At 49.8% G+C, this 22,265-nt stretch overlaps 1 protein-coding gene across 1 annotated transcript in view; it reads left to right on the top strand.

The window, feature by feature from the left end:
• Nucleotides 1-21,590, top strand: part of ZAR1 (zygote arrest 1) — a 57,231-nt gene extending 35,641 nt beyond the window's left edge. Inside the window, exons 2-4 of the mRNA XM_086962675.1 lie at nucleotides 11,678-11,770; nucleotides 11,849-11,923; nucleotides 21,366-21,590. Coding sequence (XP_086818801.1) covers nucleotides 11,678-11,770; nucleotides 11,849-11,923; nucleotides 21,366-21,509 — 312 coding nt within the window. The 3' untranslated portion in view covers nucleotides 21,510-21,590. The remainder of the gene's footprint in view (nucleotides 1-11,677; nucleotides 11,771-11,848; nucleotides 11,924-21,365) is intronic.
• Nucleotides 21,591-22,265: the final 675 nt, after the last annotated feature.

The raw sequence follows: 22,265 nt of genomic DNA, 5'->3' as shown, positions 1-22,265 counted from the left end.
ATTCGAGTAGCAGGGCAGTCAGCGGTTCCGAACTTAATCAGTACGTTCTCCTTGTGCGCAGGGACCGCTACTGCCAATTAGAGGGCCATCAGACACCCCGATGGAGCAGGATATTGAGGGATAAATCGGGCGGCTGCCGAAGCTTGCTCAGGCTGCGGCCATTTTCGAGCCAGGCAAGCAACGCCTCCCGCCTCACCGGGCTCTTTCTTGCAATCTGGGAATGCCCAATCAAGTGCTGGTAAGCCATAAACCAAGCACTAAACGGAGCAACAGACTGTGGTCTGGTACTGGATGACTTGGAGGGTGTCATGAAGCACTCTTAACCCTTGTTGCTATGTGTGAGGACATGGGTATATTGTAGGGTATTAGGGTATTGTTGTGACCTCGCCGTGTAATATACTTACCAACCCTCTAAAGGACCAATAGGTTTAGTCTGTTGAACCCTCAGGTCAATCCGGGGTAGCTGTAGCACTGAGCAGCAACGCTTCTACCAAGGAACTAGTGGAGAACACTTCAACAGCACCAAAACAATTAAAGAAATCGACGCCACACTCAAATCGGACACCTAGTTAGAAAAATAAACTATTTTCATATGCATTTTTGGAACCATTTTGTTTATTACAGGAGATCCATATAGTCATTAACACAGCCGAGTGCCTACAATCACTGGTCGGCAGCATATATCCGATAAAAGTGCCATACACAGCAGCGGTAGAAGGAACGTTTATTTGACCAGAACCCACCCAATTAAACTAAAGGAGTAACTCCCCAGCCCCGATCCCTTCCTTCCCCCCAGTCCTCTGTACTGGAAGCCTGTTGGACAGGCCTCGTGAAGGGCCGCTCCCTCCCCGCAGGAGAGAGCCCGGACGCCGGCTCTCCCTGTATCCCCAGAAAGGACCATCCCGGCAACCCACCGAGGCAACCCGCAACCCGTCCCCAACGGGACGCCTGCTCCCGAACACCCCAGTATCGGCTGACCCGGGCCTCTATCAGCACCATTGCCCCGGCCCAGCCGCCATCTTGGACACTGCACCACAAGGCCGCGTGGCCTCAGCTCGACCCCAACCCTGGGCCTGGCCAGGCCCCGACATCGAGGCACCACCATCCACCCAGGAGGTGAAGAGACCACTTGGCAGGTCAATGGGAGAAAGGAGTGTCGATGGCTCTCCCCCGCCAGGTGCCGATCGCCCCCGGCCTCCCCGGGCGCTGGCTCCACCCCCCTGCTGGGTGTCTGGACTCCCTCATCCCGGACCTCCCGACCTCCAAGCGCGAGGGCCCGGACATCAAAGGAGACCAGACCTATAACTGGGGCCGCTCCAGAGCAGGAAGGCAGTTGTATCCTGGAGTCGAGACACCTTGAAGAACTCATCCCTGACGGACTGCTGGCGCTGCCGCAGCCCTGCCTGTGAACCACCTCTGAAGCCTGCTGGCGCTGCCGCGGCCCTCTGCAACGTGCACCTTCGCCTTGGCCTGCTGGCGCTGCCGCGGCCCATCCTTGTGAACCATCGCTCCGGCCTGCTGGCGCTGCCGCGGCCCCTCTGCAACGTGAAACCCTCATCCTAGCCTGCTGGCGCTGCCGCGGCCCTCCTCGTCGTGAAGCCTCCATCCTGGCCTTCTGGCGCTGCCGCGGCCCTCCTTGCCGAGAACTATCATCCTAGCCTGCTGGCGCTGCTGCGGCCCGACCTTGCAGACCCCTGAGCTCGAGGATTGTGAGCTCCTTCTGGCCGCCCCCCGTACCGGTACCAAGACTGTCCCGCTACCCCTTATCCTACAGAGACTAGAATTGGGAGGATCCTCGTGTCCTGCCCCCACTGTATCGTTGATAACCTTGCCTCAAGAACCCTATATAAAGTGAGCAGATCTCATCCTTGTGTGGTGTCCATTTGTGGGGGGGAAGTTACTTGTCTGTACGATCGCCGGAGACGGCCCTCACCGGAGGCCTCTCCCCCTGTACTCGGCCGACCCTCTGGGTCTCCGTCTAACATTGGTGGCCAGCGGCGCGATCCGAACCAACGCGTAATCGTACAGAGTAACTCACCCCACGACTCAACCACAATGACAACAAGAGAGCGGAACCACAGAGAACTAAAGCAATTCTGCATCGAACTGGGCATTGCTACCACAGGACTGAGCACGAAAGAAGACTTCAAAAAGGCCCTGGAATCTTGGGCAGAGACGGGTACGGCCGTACCCCAAAACCAAAGCCTCGAGGCACCGGAAACGAGCACCACTCCAACGGAAGAAAGAAGATCGGGTCTCTCCCCAGAGGAGATCCGAGAACGGGAAAAAAGCAGGCTCCATGAATTGGAACTGGCTCGACTTCGGTTGGATGGAGAACTGAAATTGGCGGAACAAAAAATAACGTTGGAACACTTGCGGCTCCGAGAGGAGCGGGAAGAGAAACAAAGACCGAGAGAGTTAGAAGAGAAAAAGTTAGCCTACGAACATGAGCGCAACCTAAAAGAAATAGAGCTTCGGAAACAGAACAAAGATCTCGGGGTTCCCGAGCGCCCGAACACTCCTGCCACCACAGACCCTAAAGTCCACATCCCCAAGGATGTAGTCAGAGAATATTACCGGAACGATGATATCCAGCAATGGTTCAAAGCAAATGAGGTAGCCATGACCTCCAACCGGATTCCCCGGAGCGACTGGGGAGCCGGGTTATGGGGAGGTTTGTCAACGAAGGGCGAGACGCCCTGCTGCAACTCCCGGACCATCAGATGACGTCCTACGACCACATGAAAGCCGCCCTCCTCACTCGATACGGGCTCACGCCCGAGATGTACCGCCAGCAGTTCCGCGACTGCAAACGGATCCCGGGTACAACTTGGGTGGAGTACGTGAACTTCTTCAGCCGAGCCTTCGAGGGGTGGATCAAGGGCAGCAAGGTGACCACTTACGAGCAACTCTTTGACCTTATTGTGTGGGAGCCTCTTTCTAACAATTGCTTCGTCGAGCTCAGGCAGCACCTCCTCGACAGTAAACTGACAACCTCGGCAGCTCGCCGCCGAAGCTGACCGATGGGAAAGAACCCGAGTTGCCCGAAACGGGCCCAGCGAGCTGAACAGAACCAACCAAGGACCCCATCGCCCCCGAGGGGGAGGAGGAGGCCAGGGTCGGGGCAGAGACGCCGTCCCAGTGGCTCCCGCCAGCAACGCCCCGCCCCCGGCCGGCAGGGGAAACCCCCCGATGCGTCCAGGTTTCCGGGCCAACGTTACTTGCCACCAATGCCAGCGACCCGGCCACTACGCCAATGATCCTAATTGCCCGAAGAACCAGAACCCTATGCCCCGCCAGGTCGCTGCCGCCGCCGCCCTGGGGGAAGAGCAAACCCCAGAAGACCCTGAGGAGTACGAGGCCGACCAGCCCGAGTGGGAACCAGCCGCCATGTCCCTGGTCTGCCTAGGGGAAAGAGACATGATCCCGCGGGCCCCCCTACCCGCCAACACGCAGAAATACAGCCAGTGGGTCAACATCAATGGGCGCCGGGCTGAAGCCCTCCGCGACACCGGGGCCAGTGTGACCGCAGTCCGCTGTCATCTGGTGACCCCGGATCAGATCTTGCCAAACATCCTTTGCCCCGTCCGGTCAGCCGACAACTCAGAAAGCCTGTGTCGGATGGCCTGCGTCCCCTTCGAGTGGGGAGGGGTGTCCGGAATGCTGAAAGTGGCTGTCCGCGATGATGCACCCGTGGACTGCCTCCTGGGGAACGACCTCGAAAGTTCCCTCTGGGCAGCCGTCGAAAGAAGAGAGCACCTGGGGATGTTGGGCCTCCCTGAATGTGCCTGCGTAACGACCCGGTCCATGGCCGCCCGCGCCATCCCCAGTCCCGAAGAACCCGAATGGCCAGAGCCGCCTCCCTCGATCTTCCCAGAGGGAGCCGCCCTAAGAGCCAGTCCTGCAGAACAAAACGAAGAAGGGCCCGTTCGGCTCCAGGACCTTCCCGAACTGGCCCAGTGGCGTCAAGAGGGTGGTCCCACCCAGGAACAATTCCCTCGAGGGACTCCGGCAGCAAGCCCTCGCCCAGAGCGCAGGATACACCTCAGGGGCCCACTGGATTTATTGGGACAATGACCTGCTCTACGGTGAGCAAAGAATTGCTGAGCTGGGGGCCAGTCGGGTGCTGGTGGTACCCCTCCGCTTCAGAGACTTCCTTTTGAACTTGGCACACGATGTCCCCCTCGCTGGGCACCTGGGGCAAGACAAAACGTACAACCGCCTGGTAACCCACTTCTACTGGCCCAAAATGCGAAATGTCTCCAACCACTGCCGGGCCTGCCCCACCTGCCAGGCCAGCGGGAAGAGCGGCCGAAAGATCAAAGCACCCTTGCTACCCTTTCCCGTCGTCACCACCCCGTTCGAACGGGTGGGAATAGACATTGTGGGGCCCCTGGACCCCCGAACGGCACAGGGGCACCGGTTCATCCTGGTCCTGGTGGACCACGCCACCCGCTATCCCGAGGCCATTCCTCTTCGGACCGTGACAGCGCCCGTGGTAGGCCGAGCCCTGATGGGGATCTTCTCTCGAGTGGGCTTCCCCCGGGAAGTCGTCAGCGACAGGGGCACGAACTTTATCTCGAAGTACATGAGGTCACTCTGGCAACAGTGCGGGGTCACCTACAAATTCACGACCCCTTATCACCCGCAAGGAAATGGACTGGTCGAGCGGTTTAACCGCACTCTCAAGGGAATGATCATGGGCCTAGAAGAACCCCTACGTCGCCAATGGGACGTGCTGCTCCCGTGCCTCCTATTCGCCTATCGAAGTCCCCCAGAAATCCCTCGGCTTCAGCCCCTTTGAGCTCCTGTACGGACACCCCGTCCGGGGTCCCCTCAGCCTGGTCAAGGAAGGATGGGAGATGGCCCCCCAGAAGACTCCTCCAGATGTGTATAAGTATCTCCTGACCCTCCGCAACCAGACCCGGCGATTCAGGGAGCTCGCCAAAGCCAACCTTGAGGCCAGCCAGGAGGACATGAAGAAATGGTATGATCAGCATGCCTCCTCCATCGAGTTCGAACCGGGACAACAAGTCTGGATGATGTCTCCGGTCGAACCCTGTGCCCTGCAGGACAAATGGACCGGGCCCTTCAAGGTGATAGAGCGCAAGGGCCCCGTCACCTACCTGATCGACATGGAGTCCTCCCGGAACCCCCTACGGGTCCTCCACGCCAACAGACTCAAACCCCACTTCGTACGCTCGGAACTCAGCCTACTGATGGCGACAGATAGTGGGACGGAGGAAGACTCCGAGCCCCTCCCGGACCTACTGAGGACCCGCGAACAGGATGGCTCAGTGGAAGGGGTCAGACTCTCCGACGCTTTGTCCCCGCAACAACGCCAAGACTGTCGAGCTCTCCAGCTACAATTTGCAAACCTGTTCTCCCTCACCCCCGGGGTCACCCCCTGGTGCCTTCACGTCATGGACACCAGAGATAGTCCACCTATTCGACACAGGGCGTACCGGGTGCCGGATCGGGTGCGCGCCTGCATCCAGAACGAAGTCACCAAAATGCTGGCTCTAGGAGTGATCGAGCCATCCGACAGCCCCTGGGCCAGCCCAGTCGTACTGGTCCCCAAGGCTGCCGCCCCGGGCGTTGCCCCCGAACTCCGGTTCTGTGTGGACTATCGGGGCCTGAACGCCGTTACCAGAACGGACGCTCACCCTATCCCCCGGGCAGATGAGCTAGTTGACCGCATGGGGGCCGCCCGCTACCTGAGCATCTTCGACCTAACAGCGGGCAACTGGCAAATCGGCCTCACCCCCAGAGCCCAAGAACGATCTGCCTTCTCTACCCCGGATGGCCACTACCACTTCAAAGTGATGCCATTCGGCATGAAAAACGCTCCAGCTACCTTCCAACGACTCGTGAACCAGGTACTGGCGGGCCTCGAAGAATTCAGCGCCGCCTACCTGGACGATATTGCTGTGTACAGTCGCCACTGGGCAAACCACCTCCACCACCTCCGAGAAGTCCTGCACGCCCTCCAGCAGGCCGGCCTCACCATCAAAGCCAGCAAATGCCAGATTGGCCAGGGGCCCGTGACCTACCTCGGACACCAAGTGGGGAGCGGTCTGGTGGCCCCTCTTCAGCCCAAGATCGCTGCCATCCAGTCCTGGCAACCACCTGTCACCCAAGGTCCGAGCCTCCACCTTCCCCCGTTCCCCCCCCCCCCTTGCCAAAAAAATTTATTAATAGTGAGCTGCAATGTGCGGAGTGCCTTCTGGGTAGGAACCTGCAGTATTTGAAAGATGTAAAGTATGTGTGGGAGTACTGTCATCTTAACCGCTGCTATCTGTCCGTACCATGCTAGTTTCAAGCAGCTCCAGCAGTCTAGGTATTTATTAGTCTAGTCAAGGAGTGCTTTATAGTTTATTGCCAGGGTCTTTGGGATGGTGGGGGCAAGTAGGATGCCCAGGTATGGCCAGGACAGCGCCGGCCAAGTCAGGGAGGGAACTTGTTAAGCATAGTTTCTGCAAGGGAGGGGGACACAGACAAATTCAGGATTTGTGATGTATTTAGATCTACTTTGAACCCCGAGATTTCCTCGAAGCTCTGCAGCTCGTCTAATAAAGCTGGCAATGTCATTGGATTTGCCAACAAGAGAATGACATTGTCTGCATAGAGACTGACAGTGTGGGTGTCTGCTCCGAACTTAATGTCCTCAATCTGCGGATCATCTTGACTCGCCGCGCTAACTGCTCCATGTAGAGCGCAAAGAGAAAGGGGGACAATGGGCAGCCCTGCCTGGTGCGTCCAGCAATCGGGAACGAGCTGGAAGATGTGCGATTGACTCGCACAAGTGTTCTCAGAGCATGGTAGATGCGGCTGACAAATTTAATAAATGCCTCCTCAAACTCGAAGTGGCGCAGCATATCCAAGAAATAAGTCCATCGTACCCGTTCTAACGCTTTTTCAGCATTTGATAGAAACCGAGCTTCTCTGCGGGGCCTATGGATGACGTCCTTGAGGTGGAGAAGTCTTTTGGTGTTGTCTCCCATTGTCTCATGGAGATGAAGCCTGCTTGATCTGGATCCACTAGACCTGCCATAAGTGCATTCAAACGGGCCGCTAGATCCCAGCGAAGAGCTTTGCATAAATATTAAGTAAGATGTGAGATGATATGACCCACTTCCTCTTGGCTCTGTTGACGGTTTAAGAATCACTGATATTGAAGCTTCCTCCATGGAGCGTGTGAGTGAACCTGTCTCAAGGTATTTTATTGCATCAGGACCGGAGCCAGTTCCTGGCAGAAAGCTTTATAAAATTGTGTTGTGAAGCCGCCTGGCTCCCTATGCGCTTTAAGGTGTGCGATTGCTAAAATCACATCCTCGTTTTGGATCGGTAATTCAGTTGGGATGCAATTACCTCTGGCAGGCGACTTATTGGGGTCCTCTGTAAGATGTTTGTGTCTTCATGAGAAGAGTCTGAATCTGAGTCTGAGTATAGAGTCTGATAGAAGGCCTATTATTTGTCTGTCTGTGTACCTTCTCTCGAGAGGCCTGCATGACCGAGGGGAGTGAGGCAGCCATTGTTTTAGATCTGAGCCTCTGCACGACCATACGCCTGCAGCGGTCACTGCTCAAGTAGAACTTGTGACGGAGCCTGAGAAGGGCATATTCCGCCTGTCTAGCTCCAGGCATTTCAATAAGAGCCTTTTCTTCTACAGCTGTCTCAATTCTCAGTGCCCCAGTGTGTTTGTGTATGGCTTCCATCTCTGCCACTTCATGTTCTAAACTCTGGCGTTTTTCCCAGCGCAACCGATTCTCTGCCGTAGATTCTGCAATGAACTCTCCCCTCATCACAAGTTTTAATGTTTCCCAAACTGCTGCCAGAGCGGTATTCCTCATGTCGTTGGTACGGAGGCATTCCTTTAGCCTCTCATGAATAGCTAATAAAATAACCAGGGATTGTAATAGCCCCTCGCGCAGCCGTCATCTAGAAGGGCTCGGCCAAGAGTTATCTGCCTATATTGTGATTGTGATCATGGCGTGGTCTGACAGGAATTTTGGTTCAATGGTCACATCTGAGTCTTAAGCGTCCGTGCAGGTGATGCTAAAAAGTGGTCTATATGCGCATATGATTTGTGCCCTGCTGAGTAAAATATATAATCTCGCTTTCCTGGGTGGTGACTGCGCCAAATGTCAAGCAGGCCACTCTCCACTAGCCAACAGAAGCAATCTGCTAAAAAGGCCCCTGCCTGTGTGGACCGTTGACATGAGCCGTCCACTGTGGGGTGCATGACCAGATTGAGGTCCCCCCCCCGCCCCCCACCCCCCAACTAAAACTGCTGCATCTGGAGATACAAGCACATCAGTCAGAGCATTATTAAAGAAGGGCCCCTGCTGGGCATTCGGGCGTAGATATTGGACTATGGTGAAGGATGTGGCACCCCAGAGTATCCTAACTGCAAAGAGGTGTCCCTTACCCTCTGTAAATGTTGACATTCTCTAACCACTGAATTTCGAGCCATTCTTTCTAGAGTGGTTTGAGGACCAGAGCTGGTGCAGGAACCCCTGGGACCATGTGCACAGTATCCTTTGGCGGCAGGAGGTGCGTTTCTTGTAGCAAGCATATGTCCCTTCTTGAGCTCTCAAGTAAGGATCGGATCGCTGCACGTTTCACCGGATGAGTGAGGCCTCAGACGTTAAGGCTCACTATCCTCAATTACCTTCCCATGGCCTACATAAGGAGCGTGTGTCTTGCTGCACCAACTGGAATTGGGACTGGGTACACATGACATACCCGGAGGCCCTTCTTCCTGCACCCACTGCTGGGTTCTGCCTCAGACTGGTGCAGATCAAAAAGATAAACAACAAAACAGGAAAAAGCTCCCAAAATCCCAAACTGTACTGTTCATAGGAACATTACTAAGAACTAGATGCAACATCAGTTCATCGGTGTGTGAGAACCAATGGGGGGCGTCAGCCGGCCGGGGGATAAACGTCCCCAGTATCTTTTCCTGGAAAGTCTTCATGTTGACTCTCGTGAAAGGGCGTCTGAAGAGTTCATCTCTCCGAACCCGCCCCTAATGCATTCTGCCGCCGATTTTTCATTAGACTCAAGAGATGTCTAGTGAACCAGTGAGCGAGGTTAACACCGCTCTTCTTTCTTTCGCCATCGACTCTGTATCAGGTTTGAGTCTAGGAGGGTTTCCTGACTTTGTGCCAACGGTGCAGCTTACTGTGAGTGCCTTCAGGGGTTTTGGCTTTCGTTGTCGTCGCTTCTGAGAGACCCAGGACTGCCTGTGCTTCTTTCAGGGATCTCAGCTGCCACAATTTCCCTTCGTGTCGGAAAATGATATGATAGGGGTGTCTCCAGGAATATGATATTCCTTTCTCCCTGAGGTGGGTTGTAATAGAACGGAATTCCCTCCGTTTATAGAGTGGTCATCGACAAGTCCTGAAAAAACATTGTTGTATGTCCTCTGAATTGCACTGGGTGAGCTTCCCTGACTCTCCATATGATTCCTTGATTTGAAAATCGTGCACACACTAGGATATCCGCTGAGGGCACATTCCTTCCTTTAGACAGATCAACGCGATGGACACTATATCCATTTGTGTGGCCAAGCTGACATAGTTTCCCAGGATATGCCGAAACAGAGCATGGACATAGGCCTGAATGTCGTCTCCTCCTGCTTGAGCTGATACCCCTCTGATGTGGATGTTATTTCTTCTCAAGCGATTTTCCAAGTCTTCTGCTTGAGCCTGCAGCTTCATAGGCTGTTTTGTCAGGCAGAGTATTTTCTGCTGCACTTCCATCTCTTCCTCTCTCCTGGCTTCCCGCTCCTCTAGGATTGCAACACACTCCCCTACTTCTTCTAAGTCCCTCCGCACTTCCTTCAGGTCTGTGGAAATCTGCACCTGCATTGCTCTTGAGTTCCTACTGGAGGGAAGTGAAGAGCGTGGTCATGAATGCCTTAGTGGCGGGCCATCCGCTTTCTTTGCTCTGTCTTGTTGCCCTGCTTTGCCCAAAAGTGATCCAGACGCGGATCCTGGAGTGGGCTGTTTTGTTAACATGTCTTTTTTACTGAGCGGTCCTTGGAGCCTGCTGTTTATATGCATTAGACACCAAAAGGAAAAAGATCCACAAGAGGATTCCACAGATAGGATTTGGAAGAATTAATGAATAAAGACCATTCACTTAACCAAATTTAACAAATTGGATACTTAGAATCTTTTTCAGTAAAAAGTTGGGCTAGGTGTGATGTGGTGGCTTTGAATAACTGTAGGTAACCAACTCCAGTTGGCTCCAGTTGGGGGCAATTAGGTGGATCAGTCAGGTCCTTGAACAGCTACGTTAACAATCATCTGAGGATCCCAGCAGCTCTGACAGCATTTCCAGGCTCAGCGAACTCTGGTGCAACTCTGTGTGTTCTCTTGATCCCTGGTGCTGCACGGTGGCAATGATGGACTTTGGGCTACCAACTTCTTCAGTTGTTGTTCCTCTGTTGTGAACAGGAGGCCTGTCCGCTGGCCCTTGGAGTTTCATGGCTTTCCTTGGCTCTGTAGAAAACTTCTCCTTGAGCAGGACACTGCAGACAGTCCCTCTGTTCGCTAGCCACCAAGTGTAGTCCTTGATGGAGCAGCCTCCTTTGCTGGTCCCTTAGTGCAGCAGGGCAGTCCTTCTTTGGTCTTCCATCTAGGTCCCAAAAAGAGACCTTTCCTTACACTATGGGATGCATGGAGGTCAAGAGGGACTTCACTGGCATGGGAGAGATCATCAAACTCCCACACTAGCAGAGTGGGTTAATGGGATGAATCCAAGTGCAGCAATGGAGAAACTAGTATATAAAGCCAGAGGGGCCCACCACAAACGTCAAGTTCTGGGAACCGTGGATTCAATAGGCTGGCCTATTGTTATAGGTCCAAATTTTGTGGATAGGTTGCGCTGGGTGTGGGGATATGCATTTTGAAATGATTGTGCTCGAACTCGATGGAAAGACTCGACTGATGGCACACGCTGGGTTGTTTTTCTTTGTATTCTGAACTCTGGAAAAACAATAGTATTTAAAAGAAAATTCTTTACCAGTATACTAGAGCCAAATTGAGGGGCCTCGAAGAGGTGGGCAGTAATAATGAACCTTTATAGATATTATTTGAGAGGGAAGTGAACTGGGAGACGATGGAGAATTGACCGAGCACCCTGTGAGGGTTGACTGAGGAGTGTTGGGGTGGGAGGAGTAGAGGAGAGTTTGACATCCATAGTTTTGGGGGATCTGGGGTTCTGTCTCTAAAGAAAATCCTCTTTATTGTAGTAGATATATTAAGTATGGACTGGGGGACTTAATGGGCTATAACCGGGCAAAACGAGTGCATATACAACAGTCCTTTAAATTGGAGTTTCTGTAGGATGTTCTGGTTGAAACATAACCAAGTTAGGTACCTAGTAGTGTTTGCTAAAGAATAGCAGTGAGTAAGTTTAATCAGGCTTGTCTAATGAAAATTAAGTTTTCAAATTTCTTCATTAAGCCTACGACATTTGAGTTGACCGAATAGGTGCAAAGCTTACATTACTACAGATTATCGCTCCTGGGTGAATCTATAGTGGTACAGTAACAAGTTTAACAAATGCGGTCTGATTTGATGGGGACATCTGCTTAGTATGAACTGTGTTGAAGCTATTTGTTCATTTATTTATTAAGCTGATGCTATTCTGATTCTCTTTTCAGTTTCTAGAGCAGAAATACGGCTTTTACCACTGCAAAGAGTGCAATATACGCTGGGAGAGTGCATACGTGTGGTGTGTGCAGGGAACAAACAAGGTGAGTACTCTACCATATGTCACTCTGACCATCAAAAAATCTGCAGTAAAAATCATCCAATGTTCTTGTTTATTACAGGTTTATTTCCGGCAGTTCTGTAGAGCTTGTCAAAAGTCTTTCAATCCCTACCGTGTGGAGGATATCACTTGTCAAGTAAGTGTTTCAGTAGCTTTATTTCTGAGTAGTGTAGAAAGTATGCGAGAAACAAGTCAGAACTATGAACGGGGTATGTCTCTATCCCCTGGTTCATGCTCAAGAACCAAGTGGACGGACCCACTGGTGAATCCTTAACCGCATGCGCGCTAGCGGGTTTTCCCGCTGCGCGCTGGAATTTCAAAAATCCCGCGTTACGTGACAAAGGCAGCTCGTCATGCGCGCAGCGCAGGTAACGCCCATGACGAGCTGGCTTTGTCACCCGCATCGAAGGGGTTAAACAAGGACGACTCTGCTATAAATACTAGAGTGCCAGGAACTGCATGGGTTTTTAAGAAGAACACTCCCCCACAAACCTAGCCGGTGGCATGCTTAATCATTGGGTTCCCAGCTGGGCAGCCAAATGCTACCCAGCTGTGCTTCGATGCCTGCCTGAATTACAGCGGAGCGGGTTTTGTTTCTGTGTGAATGGTGCTAAAAAAAAGTGGTGAGGTTAAAAATGCCTATGGGAATCCTTGCTGACAATTTTTTTTTATTCACAGCGGCCCAGGACATAATTAAAAAGAAACGGGGATAAAGTGAAGACTGGCAATTGGTCTTCGTAATCCTTCAGGGACTGATCGACGTGTTTTAGCCTCGGGAAACAATTTTTGAGACTTTCTTCAGGACATACAAACTGAACAAATTATGCTATGGCAAAAATAAGCCATGTGCATTTATTTCAGCACACGCCAAGGTTTACTGTGCATGCAGTGGTGTAACCGTACTTACGGACCCACCGCCTGGTTTAAAACCTGTAAGACAAAAACACAACAAAGAACACACACAACATTTATAGAGACCTAATTAAGACTGTTCCATTTTGACTCATCATCCTTTTGCTCGTGGTGCATTTGAACGACTCAGAGTGCTAATGATAAGACAATCATATGTACCATGAATCATACAGAAGACCTGCAACATAAATCTAGTGTATGCAAACTTGTGCATGGTGGTTCGGTGCAAGCATGCATGTTTTGTATTGTTGGTGCTATTTTAGCTTCTCAAATCCCATGTCTATGTAAACGTGGCATAAATCATTTGTGCTTAAATTTGGTTGCCAAGCCATGGTGAACTATTGTTTAATCTAAATAAATGGCGGCCAAAGTGAAATATTGGAGCCAGAATTATCTTGGGATAGGTGCGTTTGTATCAGTTTACACGCAGAATTAGAAACTTTTATACTGTCACAAAAAAAGAGAAACCATAATTACACTAGCTACGTGTGTGTAGCAGCTGTGATGGATCCCGGACGAGGCGGACTCCTGTAGTCAAACTCTGAGGAAGACTATGATAGCATTTGAAAGTTCATCAAGGCAATCAGTAAGGGGGTAAAGTGAATGTCGGGTAGCGCTTGAATATGGCAGGATAACATTTTTAAATTCAGCAAGGCCCTCAGTAACGAGTAACAGTATTGCTGAATAGTATATGAATCCAGCATGGTCTTTAGAAAGAGCTTACTTCATCAAGGCTGACCGCACACCCTTTTCACCTACTCCGGCCTTCTCGGGATCTTGACAATACCAGCGGCTAGTGACTTCTCCTTTTGAAGCCTATTTCCTGGCAGTAGCCGGGACATGGTAGCGCTGGTAAGCGTAACTGCATCTTCACGTAAGCGTACGACGTAGGATGCGAGCGTTTTTCTGTAATCTGGCGCTGAAGCGCGCAATACTGTTAGCTGAACTCAATTCTGGAATTACCCCGAAGTAGGATATCTGATAACTATCACGGGCAATTCCCTTAATACCACCGCTTTTTTTGAGCACTATTCACACTGAACAGAACCCGCTCTGTTGTAATTCAGGCGTCTAAGCACAACTGAGTAGCATTTGGCTGCCCAGCTGGAAACCCGATGAAGCAGCATGCCATCTGCTAGGTTGGTGGGTGAGGGTTTTTCTTAAAAACCCATGCAGTTCCTGGCACGCCAATATTTATGGCAGTCGTCCTCGTTGAAGGATTCACCAGTGGGTCTGTTCAAGTTGTTCTTGAGTAGTGTAGAAAGTAAAAAATAAAGCTAAACAAGAGGGAGAGCGAGGGTTTTTAGGGGCGCGTCCTGTCCCCAAATGTAATGTAAAGAAACAAAGTGTACTAGCCCACTGTGTTCGATTAACTTGGTCACTTGTGGCTAATGGCCTGGTGGCGGGACTCAATAAGTCTTGTTAATAAACCCCTCAAACACCAACCTGGTTTGTGTCATGCTTCATCATCGGGGTCCAACCAGGCAGCCGAGTGCCGCCTGGTTGTGCTTCCACGTCTGACTACAGCGGAGCAGGTGTCGTGTAACAATGTGATGTGGATAAAGGTGGAAGTTAAAACCTCTAGGGATCCTTACCTACTAGTTTATTCTTGGCGGCCCAGGGTATTATAGTTACAATATGTGATGCAACTGTTAATAGCCAAGATTGTTGCTACCAGTTGACTATGTGTTGGCGGTCTACATGTTTCAGTCTCATTAAAAACTGTGCGGGACTTTCGTCAGGACCAGGGGGTGAAGTGAGTGGCAAAAGGAGTGCCACAGGTAATTGTGTCCTACACACGCGCTAAGGTGTGTGGAAAAGTGAAGATAAAACAGTGAAGATAAAAAGATGTCTATATACTTACAGACACTGACTTCTTTTGCGAGAAAAAATCTTCGCTAAACATTCGGTTCCAGAAATTCGGGGCGTGGGGGAGAGGAGCTCTCGTTATCTATTTGATCAGTGAGCGTCCTCTGCCGGAAACCTAGATCTGGTCCCTCGGCGTCCCGGCTGGTGGCACTCCTTTTGCCGCCCACTTCACCCCCTGGTCCTGACGAAAGTCCTACACAATTTTTAATGGGACTGAAACATGTAGACCGCCAACACATAGTCAACTGGTAGCAACAATCTTGGCTATTAACAGTTGCATCACATATTGTAACTATAATACACTGGGCCGCCAAGAATAAACTAGTAGGTAAGGATCCCCAGAGGTATATTTGAACTTCCACATTCATCCACATCATATTGTTGCACGACACCTGCTCCGCTGTAGTCGGGCATGGAAGCACAACCAGGCGGCACTCTGCTGCCTGGTTGTACCCCGATGATGAAGCATGACACAAACCAGGTTGGTGTTCGAGGGGTTTATTAATGAGACTTATTGAGTCCCGCCACCAGGCCATTAGCCACAAGTGACCAAGTTAATCGAACACAGTGGGCTAGTCCACATTGTTTCTTCATAGTATAGAAAGTAACCTGCCTATACCAGCTAAGGATAGTTTAAAAATCCATGTCTGAAAGGACAAATGTCCCTCTATTGCCATCATTGCTTTGAGCCTCAATAATGGTGCTCTGCTGTGACCAGTCTTATGATTTTGGGGCCTCCCTTGATTTAGGAATTGAAGGCAAGATTCCATCAAGGCATTCCTACCTGACCCTTGGTGACCGAATGTAGAATGTGCATGGTGTTGTGTTTTTAAAAAAAAAATTTTTTTTAAGGTCCTAAGGAATCTTTGCTGGTAATTTGCATGAGTGAAGGTAAACTTCATCCTTTAATTTTCTACAGGGGTAAAATCTATTTGTTTGCGACTCTGCAGGCTTCTTTTGCTTTGCTTTGCAGTTTGGTATGGATTCTGAAGGTTTGGCTTAGATTAGAACTGGTTGTGACAATCAAGTCTTTTTTTTATATATGCTGCATTACAGATCAATTTTGCCTTTAACACATTTCCCTCTTGTTCTCTGATTTGCAGAGACTGGCATAGTACAGTTTCAATGCTTGAAGTACTGGAATTTCTTACTGTCTAGCAAAGACATCCATGCTCCTGATGCTTAAGGTTCCTGTCCAACCAGCCCTTTGTTGGGCTGAACCGCCTCACAATTGAGGGCCTGATTTAAAGGTAGATGGGTAGTCCGTCACAAACGTGATAGCCCATCTGCCTTATTTTAAGTGCATTAGGATTTTATACACTTGTAATAAGACCAACAGGATACGAGTTGCATTTGTAACCGAGTACCCAAACTCCAAATTTGGCCCCAAATTTAGCTCTGTGTAGCTGAACCTGACTGATCTATAGCCTTCCCTTCGTAATATCTGCAGGCAACTTCTGGCCTAGGAAGGCTGAAGGAGATTAATCTGTATTGTCAAATTCCTGATGGTCTTCACAAATAACCTTTCCTTCAGAACCTACCTCGTGCACAAAACCAAAACTGTATAGCACTTGCTCCTGCTCTACAGAATTGAGGCATGGCCATCTAAAAATTACGTTGGAACAATCATGTGCTCGAGGCATGACCATCTAAAAATTATGTAAGAACAATCATGTGCTCGTCCTATCAATTGTTTGGTGGCCACATTCAAATGGTTGGCTTCTGGCATCCATGTAGAGTTCCAGCAGCGGTCCATTCAATCAAAGTTTTGGGGGAATTCAACAGAAAACCTACTCTTCAAACTCAGTGGCTTAATCTGCCTGTTAGCATTAACTGTAAGTCAGTCTACGACCACTCTCCAACGTACCTGTAATCTGAGTTGAAAATGGTAGAGGGTTTTGCAAGTGCTACAGCAGCAGCGTCACTTGCATAGAATCCATGTAGTACCAACTTGTGCTGTGTTTCTAAGCTATGGACCTCCTTATAAGTCTAAATCTGGTATGCACCATGCTTCCTTTGCTTCAGGAGAGAGCAATACTATTGTTCAAGAGTCCTCCTCTGCCTTAATGGTGGAGCTGCCGCAGTAACAGGGGTTGCCCCCACCCCTCCCCAACAAGAGGTCCACACACATAGAAACAGCAGGCAAGCGCAGGCAAGCGTGTGGTGCTCTGATCTGCCACCCATTGGCACATTGCAAATTGTTAGCCTCTTCCACCATGGCTGTTAGCACTAGGAGGAGATGCCCAAACACCTTCTAGAGGAAGTGGGTCTAGGAGCTCATTGCTGATGGCAAGGCAATCGGCTATGCAAATATTAGATGCACTCAACTCAGCAGATTCTGTTGCTAGTGGGCTTCACACTGCCATCCTCCCCAGCAAAAATGCAGGACTTTGGCCCATCTGCAACCGTGCCTCCAGATGTACCTTTTGATGGCGAGCGTCTGTTTGGCCCCTAGGTAGACCAGATGCTCGAAAAAGTCAAAAAGGACACTATTGGTATGGCCATGAGAGTCCTGCAGTCCCCTAGTCCAAGATCTTTCATACAGCAAACCAAGGGGCACTTTAAACCAGCAATCTCAGACCAGAGACGACCCTTTCAATCACATCAACTGCCTTTTCAAGCCTCTTATCTCCTGTCCCATCAATAAAAACCTGAAAACATTTCAGCAGTGGTCCAATGAGGGTAACGGCCATAAAGGAGGCGACTCATCCAGGAAACACTGTATCTGCTTAAACCCCCTTTCCTGAGAGTATTCATCACTATTGGGAACAAACGGCCTTGTATGAACCAATTGTGTTGTTTTTTTTTTAAACATCTATTACCCCATGTACCCCTTTTCACTCAGTCTGCATGTGTTCCTCCCCAATCTGCCCAGTTTTATAGTAGCCTGCCTGCTTGTTCCCAGTCTGCTCACTACCCACCTATTTCGCTTGTTCACTCCCCAGCCCCCGGTCAGGTGTCTTTCCCTCTGTCTGCCCCCAGTCTGCCCAGTCTCACCCAGCCTATCATCGCTCCCCCCAATTCTGTACATTTTCAGCCTATTTTTCTGCTCTTAGCCTGACCTGCCTTCTTCCACTTCAGCTTGTCCACTCCCTCATCTAGATGAACTGCTCTCTTCAGCATCTATCTTCACTTCCTTAGTCGGTTTACTTTCTTCGACTTTCTGCTCTTTTCCCCATTCTGTCTCCTCTTCCCTCATCTATGAACTCTTATCAAGTCTGTGCTCAGGCTCTTCTGTCCATTCATTCTCCCCACCAACCCTTCACTATACTCTATATGCTTCTGCCACTCTCCACACACTATAAGTAACTCTCTGCTCTCTGAATAGGTTTGGAGGAGAATGGAGCAGTTTGAACTCTCCCCAGCTCTGCTCTTCCTGCCCTGGGCTGTCCTTTGTGGCTTTTGCTCGCACACTCTCCTTCCAGTCTCTCCTCACTGTCTTCAGTATCCCATTACATCCACTTTCCACCAAAAAGTGATCCACTCCAGTAGACATCAGGGATCATTTGAGCTCTTAGAGCAGCATCCTGTGACATGGGGCTTTGTCCTCACATCCCCTGGTCACTAATAGTTTTTGTGTCCTGCTTGAGGGGAGGATGAGGATACATAAATCAGTCTGCTCCCCAAGGGAGGGCAGGGGCGCAGATAGTTCACTTGACGCAAGAGATTTATGAAAAACATTAGGAAGGCGATTGCCCACCCTGACATAGTGCCATTTCTCCAACCAAAAGGGGCATTGCATTATTTCTGCCCTGGAAGAAGGAAGATTAAGGGTTTGCCCCATTCTTAGTCACCCCCACCCTATAGACACCAGCAATTTTAAAAGAAAATTACTTGGAAGAGATGGGGTTGCCCATTCTGGCACAGGTCCTAAAGAGGGCAATCTAGTTGATCATTCCCACTGAGGCAGATTGGAAGGTTAGCTCCTAGTCTGCCCCTGGGTGGAAAGCCTACTAGACACCCATTGGGCTGTACCCCAACCTCCGAACGACCAATAGTTTTCTGCCCCGGGGAACCAGACAGGAAATTTGTCTCAATTGGGAGTTTACCCCAATCCTCCCCTTTCAGAGGGTGTTAAAGCTATTGGACCCCAGGGATTTTCAGACCAAAGTTTTTGAAGGGGTGTGTGTGTGGCCCACCCTGGCAAGCTGTCGAGGGACATGCCCCCTCAAAGGCGGGCATTTACCGGCTTTTCTGCCCCTCTGACAGGCAGATTTGAGGGTCTTCTCCCAGTCTGATTACCACCTACGCCTCCATCCTCAGGTCGTAGCCCACTAGACAGCAGGGATTTCGAAATGGTGTTAAAGATGAAAAAGGGAGGGGGGGGGGCACCCTTCCATATTCTGGTCCTTCCTCGGGGACAGAAAGCCCACTAGACACCAGATATTTTGAAATGGTGCAAAGAGGACCTCCCTCCCAGACATTGGGTTAAACCCCACCCTCAAAAGGAGTGGCGATATAACCCCAGGTTGGAAAGAAGTAGGCCTCCACTCTGCCCTCCCTAGTGTCAGAAGGCCCACTGGATGCTAAGTTTTTTTCATTTTTTAAATGAAGAAATGAGGCCAGAACATCTGGGCCCACCCCTAAAGCTCTTAGTCTTTCTGCTCCCCTAAGGACTAATGCATCCATTGTCCCATGGCAAGTGAGCAAATAAGTATGTTCTTTGGTGTGTAGGTTTTACATAGGCTGGTGGAGTGGGGGCAAATCCCAATTTAGTCTGCTTGCCATGCTGATTAGTTGTATGATTGGAGCACTAGGTCAGCTGGCAATCGGGATAATCTACTAAACTTAAACCTTTCTGCAAACTAGACACCCAGGGGATTCCAGGGTGGTGTGACTCGTATGGATCCATGACCTTTTCTTGCCCATAATGCCGTGTAAACTACAAACTTTGGCTAAAATCTACTCAACATTTGAATAAGGAGCAAATTCTTGTAGCTGTGGAGGATTCACAAAACGTCTACCACCCGACGTTCCACATGTTAAAAGATAAAAACAGTCCTTACTTGTGTGGCTGGGCCTTGCACCTGCAACGAACAAAACCCGGACCAGGTGGTCTGCTTTTTTTTTTTTTTGCATGGACCTTGGGTTAATTGCCCACATTTTTATAGAACTTCAGTAGGTGTGATCAAATCAGCAGGGTCAGGCTATATTGCTAGAAGTTGTGAATTTATTAACCTGCGCTGCTCTACAAAAATGTCAGAGGAAGGTTCACACTAACCTTACAGCCGGATACAGCAGGAACAATGGTGACGCTGGTTTAATCCCTCCCCCTATATATGGAGACATCCATGAGCATATGTATACACAATACACAGATAACACCACCATAGGTTAAAAAGGGATAAAAGAAACCATAACGTAGCCGCTGTTAGGCTCAGAATAGGGATGTCTTTGGAAGGTGTAGACCTCACTCTCCTGCAATCCACCCCATCTGCCCTGTAAGTGAAGACCCCACAAACACATGAGATTCCCCCCTTCTTCCATATCATAGAACCACCATATACCCCTATGTGTAAAGTACTCACTTATAATACAGCTGTGCTTCTCCCAATGAAAAAAGGCACAAAAGAAAAAATAAAGAAAATATTGAAAGAAAACAAAGTCCCGAATTATTACAGAATGAGGTACTTATCTGACTATAGATAATCCTCTTAAGGCTGGTGCGAATACAATCCTTTCTGGCTTCTGAATTTACTGTATGACCGGTTTATCACTCCAGTAACATCCCAGCCTGTCTCACACTCCACTGTGTGCGAAGAAGCCTCGTAGAAAGAACCCAAATTAAGTGCTTCCTCGGCGCGGTCTCATTCGTGCTCTTGAGGCAAACAATATAAATATTAACTTCGTCACATACTGCCCTGCTCCTCTGTGTGATAGTCTGGTGTTTTGGCAAACAGAATATTAATTGCTTCCTCAGCACGGACTCCCGTTACTAAAAGGTGATTCCTAGGACAACACGGAAGTTCTTGCAGGGACTCCTCCGTCTTTGCTCCTTAATGACCGGAAGGAGCTCAGCCCATTACCGGAGGCAGGGAGGACAAATTGAGCATCTAAACACCGCTCCAGGGGCCATATGTATCAAGCCTTTTGCGATTCTTTAAGGCCGTCCTGATTTCTTACTTCAGGGTCCACTTTTAAGCACACAATATTTGTTGCAAGTTTAAAAGTTCTTTAACCCCTTCGATGCTATTGACGGAACTGTTCCGTCATGAGCATCGGTTGGCCTGTGCTCATGACTGAACCGTTCTGTCATGAGCCCGTTGGCTCATTAGAACGTTCAGCACAGCGCAGGAATCTGCGCCGCGCTGAAGGTGTTAAACAGCAGCTAACAACGGTGCCTCATCTTTAAGGTCCATATTTCTCCTCCAGAAGGATAGGTCACTTACTTCCTTATTGATTGAAATAGAAGGGGGGTTAGTAGATTAAACAGATTCTTGTTCATGCGACTCCACCCACCGTTACTTCTAAGTAGCAAAGGTTTTTGAAGCCAGTGAGTTTCCAATTGCTACTGTTTAACCGTATTGGCTGTTTTTGCTCCAGATGATATCTCTGCAGTTCAGACCAAGAGCATTCAAATAAGGCCTTGCTAGCAATGGATATCTTCTAATCAGTCCTCTATTTGCCCACTTACTGTGTGCAGCAGCCGCTCTTCATAGCAATTAACGGCTGTGAACCAAGCACAATAAATGTGTATAAAGCAATGTTCTAAATGCAATATTGCCAATACGTTTGCAATACAGTTGTACTTGGTTGTTTTCAATATTGGAATAAGAAGCTTGTTTTGTTGTTTTCAGAGTTGCAAGCAGACCAGGTGCACGTGTCCTGTAAAGCTTCGCCATGTGGACCCAAAAAGGCCCCATCGTCAAGATCTCTGTGGGAGATGCAAGGGCAAACGCCTGTCCTGTGACAGTACCTTTAGTTTCAAATATATTATTTAGTAAAATGGATGAACATTTTTGTTTGGTTTTGAATGACAGAAAAATGTATATATTACATTCAAATAAATGATCCAAAAATGTGGACAAGCTTCTTTTTGTTTGATAAAGACACAAGTGGGAGTTTATCTGATACATCATGAGTAGGGATTTTGTTAAATATGACACCACTTAACTTTACTTAATCCCTGTAAAGTCCTATATCTTGGGTGCTAGCAGCCCAGCCTGACGTTGTCCGGGTATGAAATAGAATGTCTGCATGAAAGCCTGTTATTTACAGTGAGTACACAAATGTAAACCGTCACGTATGCAGCATTAGGTAAGTATCACAAAAGGTAAGATGAGTCAGATGCCTTCTTTAACAATGACCTTGCACGCCGTCTTTTACCTGTTCAGTTTATTTGTGCATATAGGGTAAAGGTACTTGTCCATTGCTGTGCAACATGGGCGTCCGCTTGTGCAGCCAGTGTGAGGAACCGGCCTTGTGATATGTGCCTCAGCAGCGGAAACGCTTGCAGCCTGTGGGTGCTGTAGAGTCCGTTCGTGTGACAGTCCCCGACAGCGTCCTGGTCGATGTTGTGTGCCTGGTGCTAAGTCCTTTATGGTGAGAGTTCAGTGCGGGACAGCGTGCACGCGACGCTGCGCGTGTGAGAAAGCAGTCTGTTGAATTTTTTGTATCCCCGCTGGTATGCTGACTCGCCTCAGCCCCCGCCTGAGCACCGGAGCAATATGTTAAGGTGTGTGGCGGCTTCAGCCGCG

This window comes from Lissotriton vulgaris, chromosome 3_1, assembly GCF_964263255.1.
Source record: "Lissotriton vulgaris chromosome 3_1, aLisVul1.2, whole genome shotgun sequence".
NCBI classification, from domain to species: domain Eukaryota; kingdom Metazoa; phylum Chordata; class Amphibia; order Caudata; family Salamandridae; genus Lissotriton; species Lissotriton vulgaris.
This window is presented reverse-complemented; position numbering and strand designations above follow the sequence as displayed.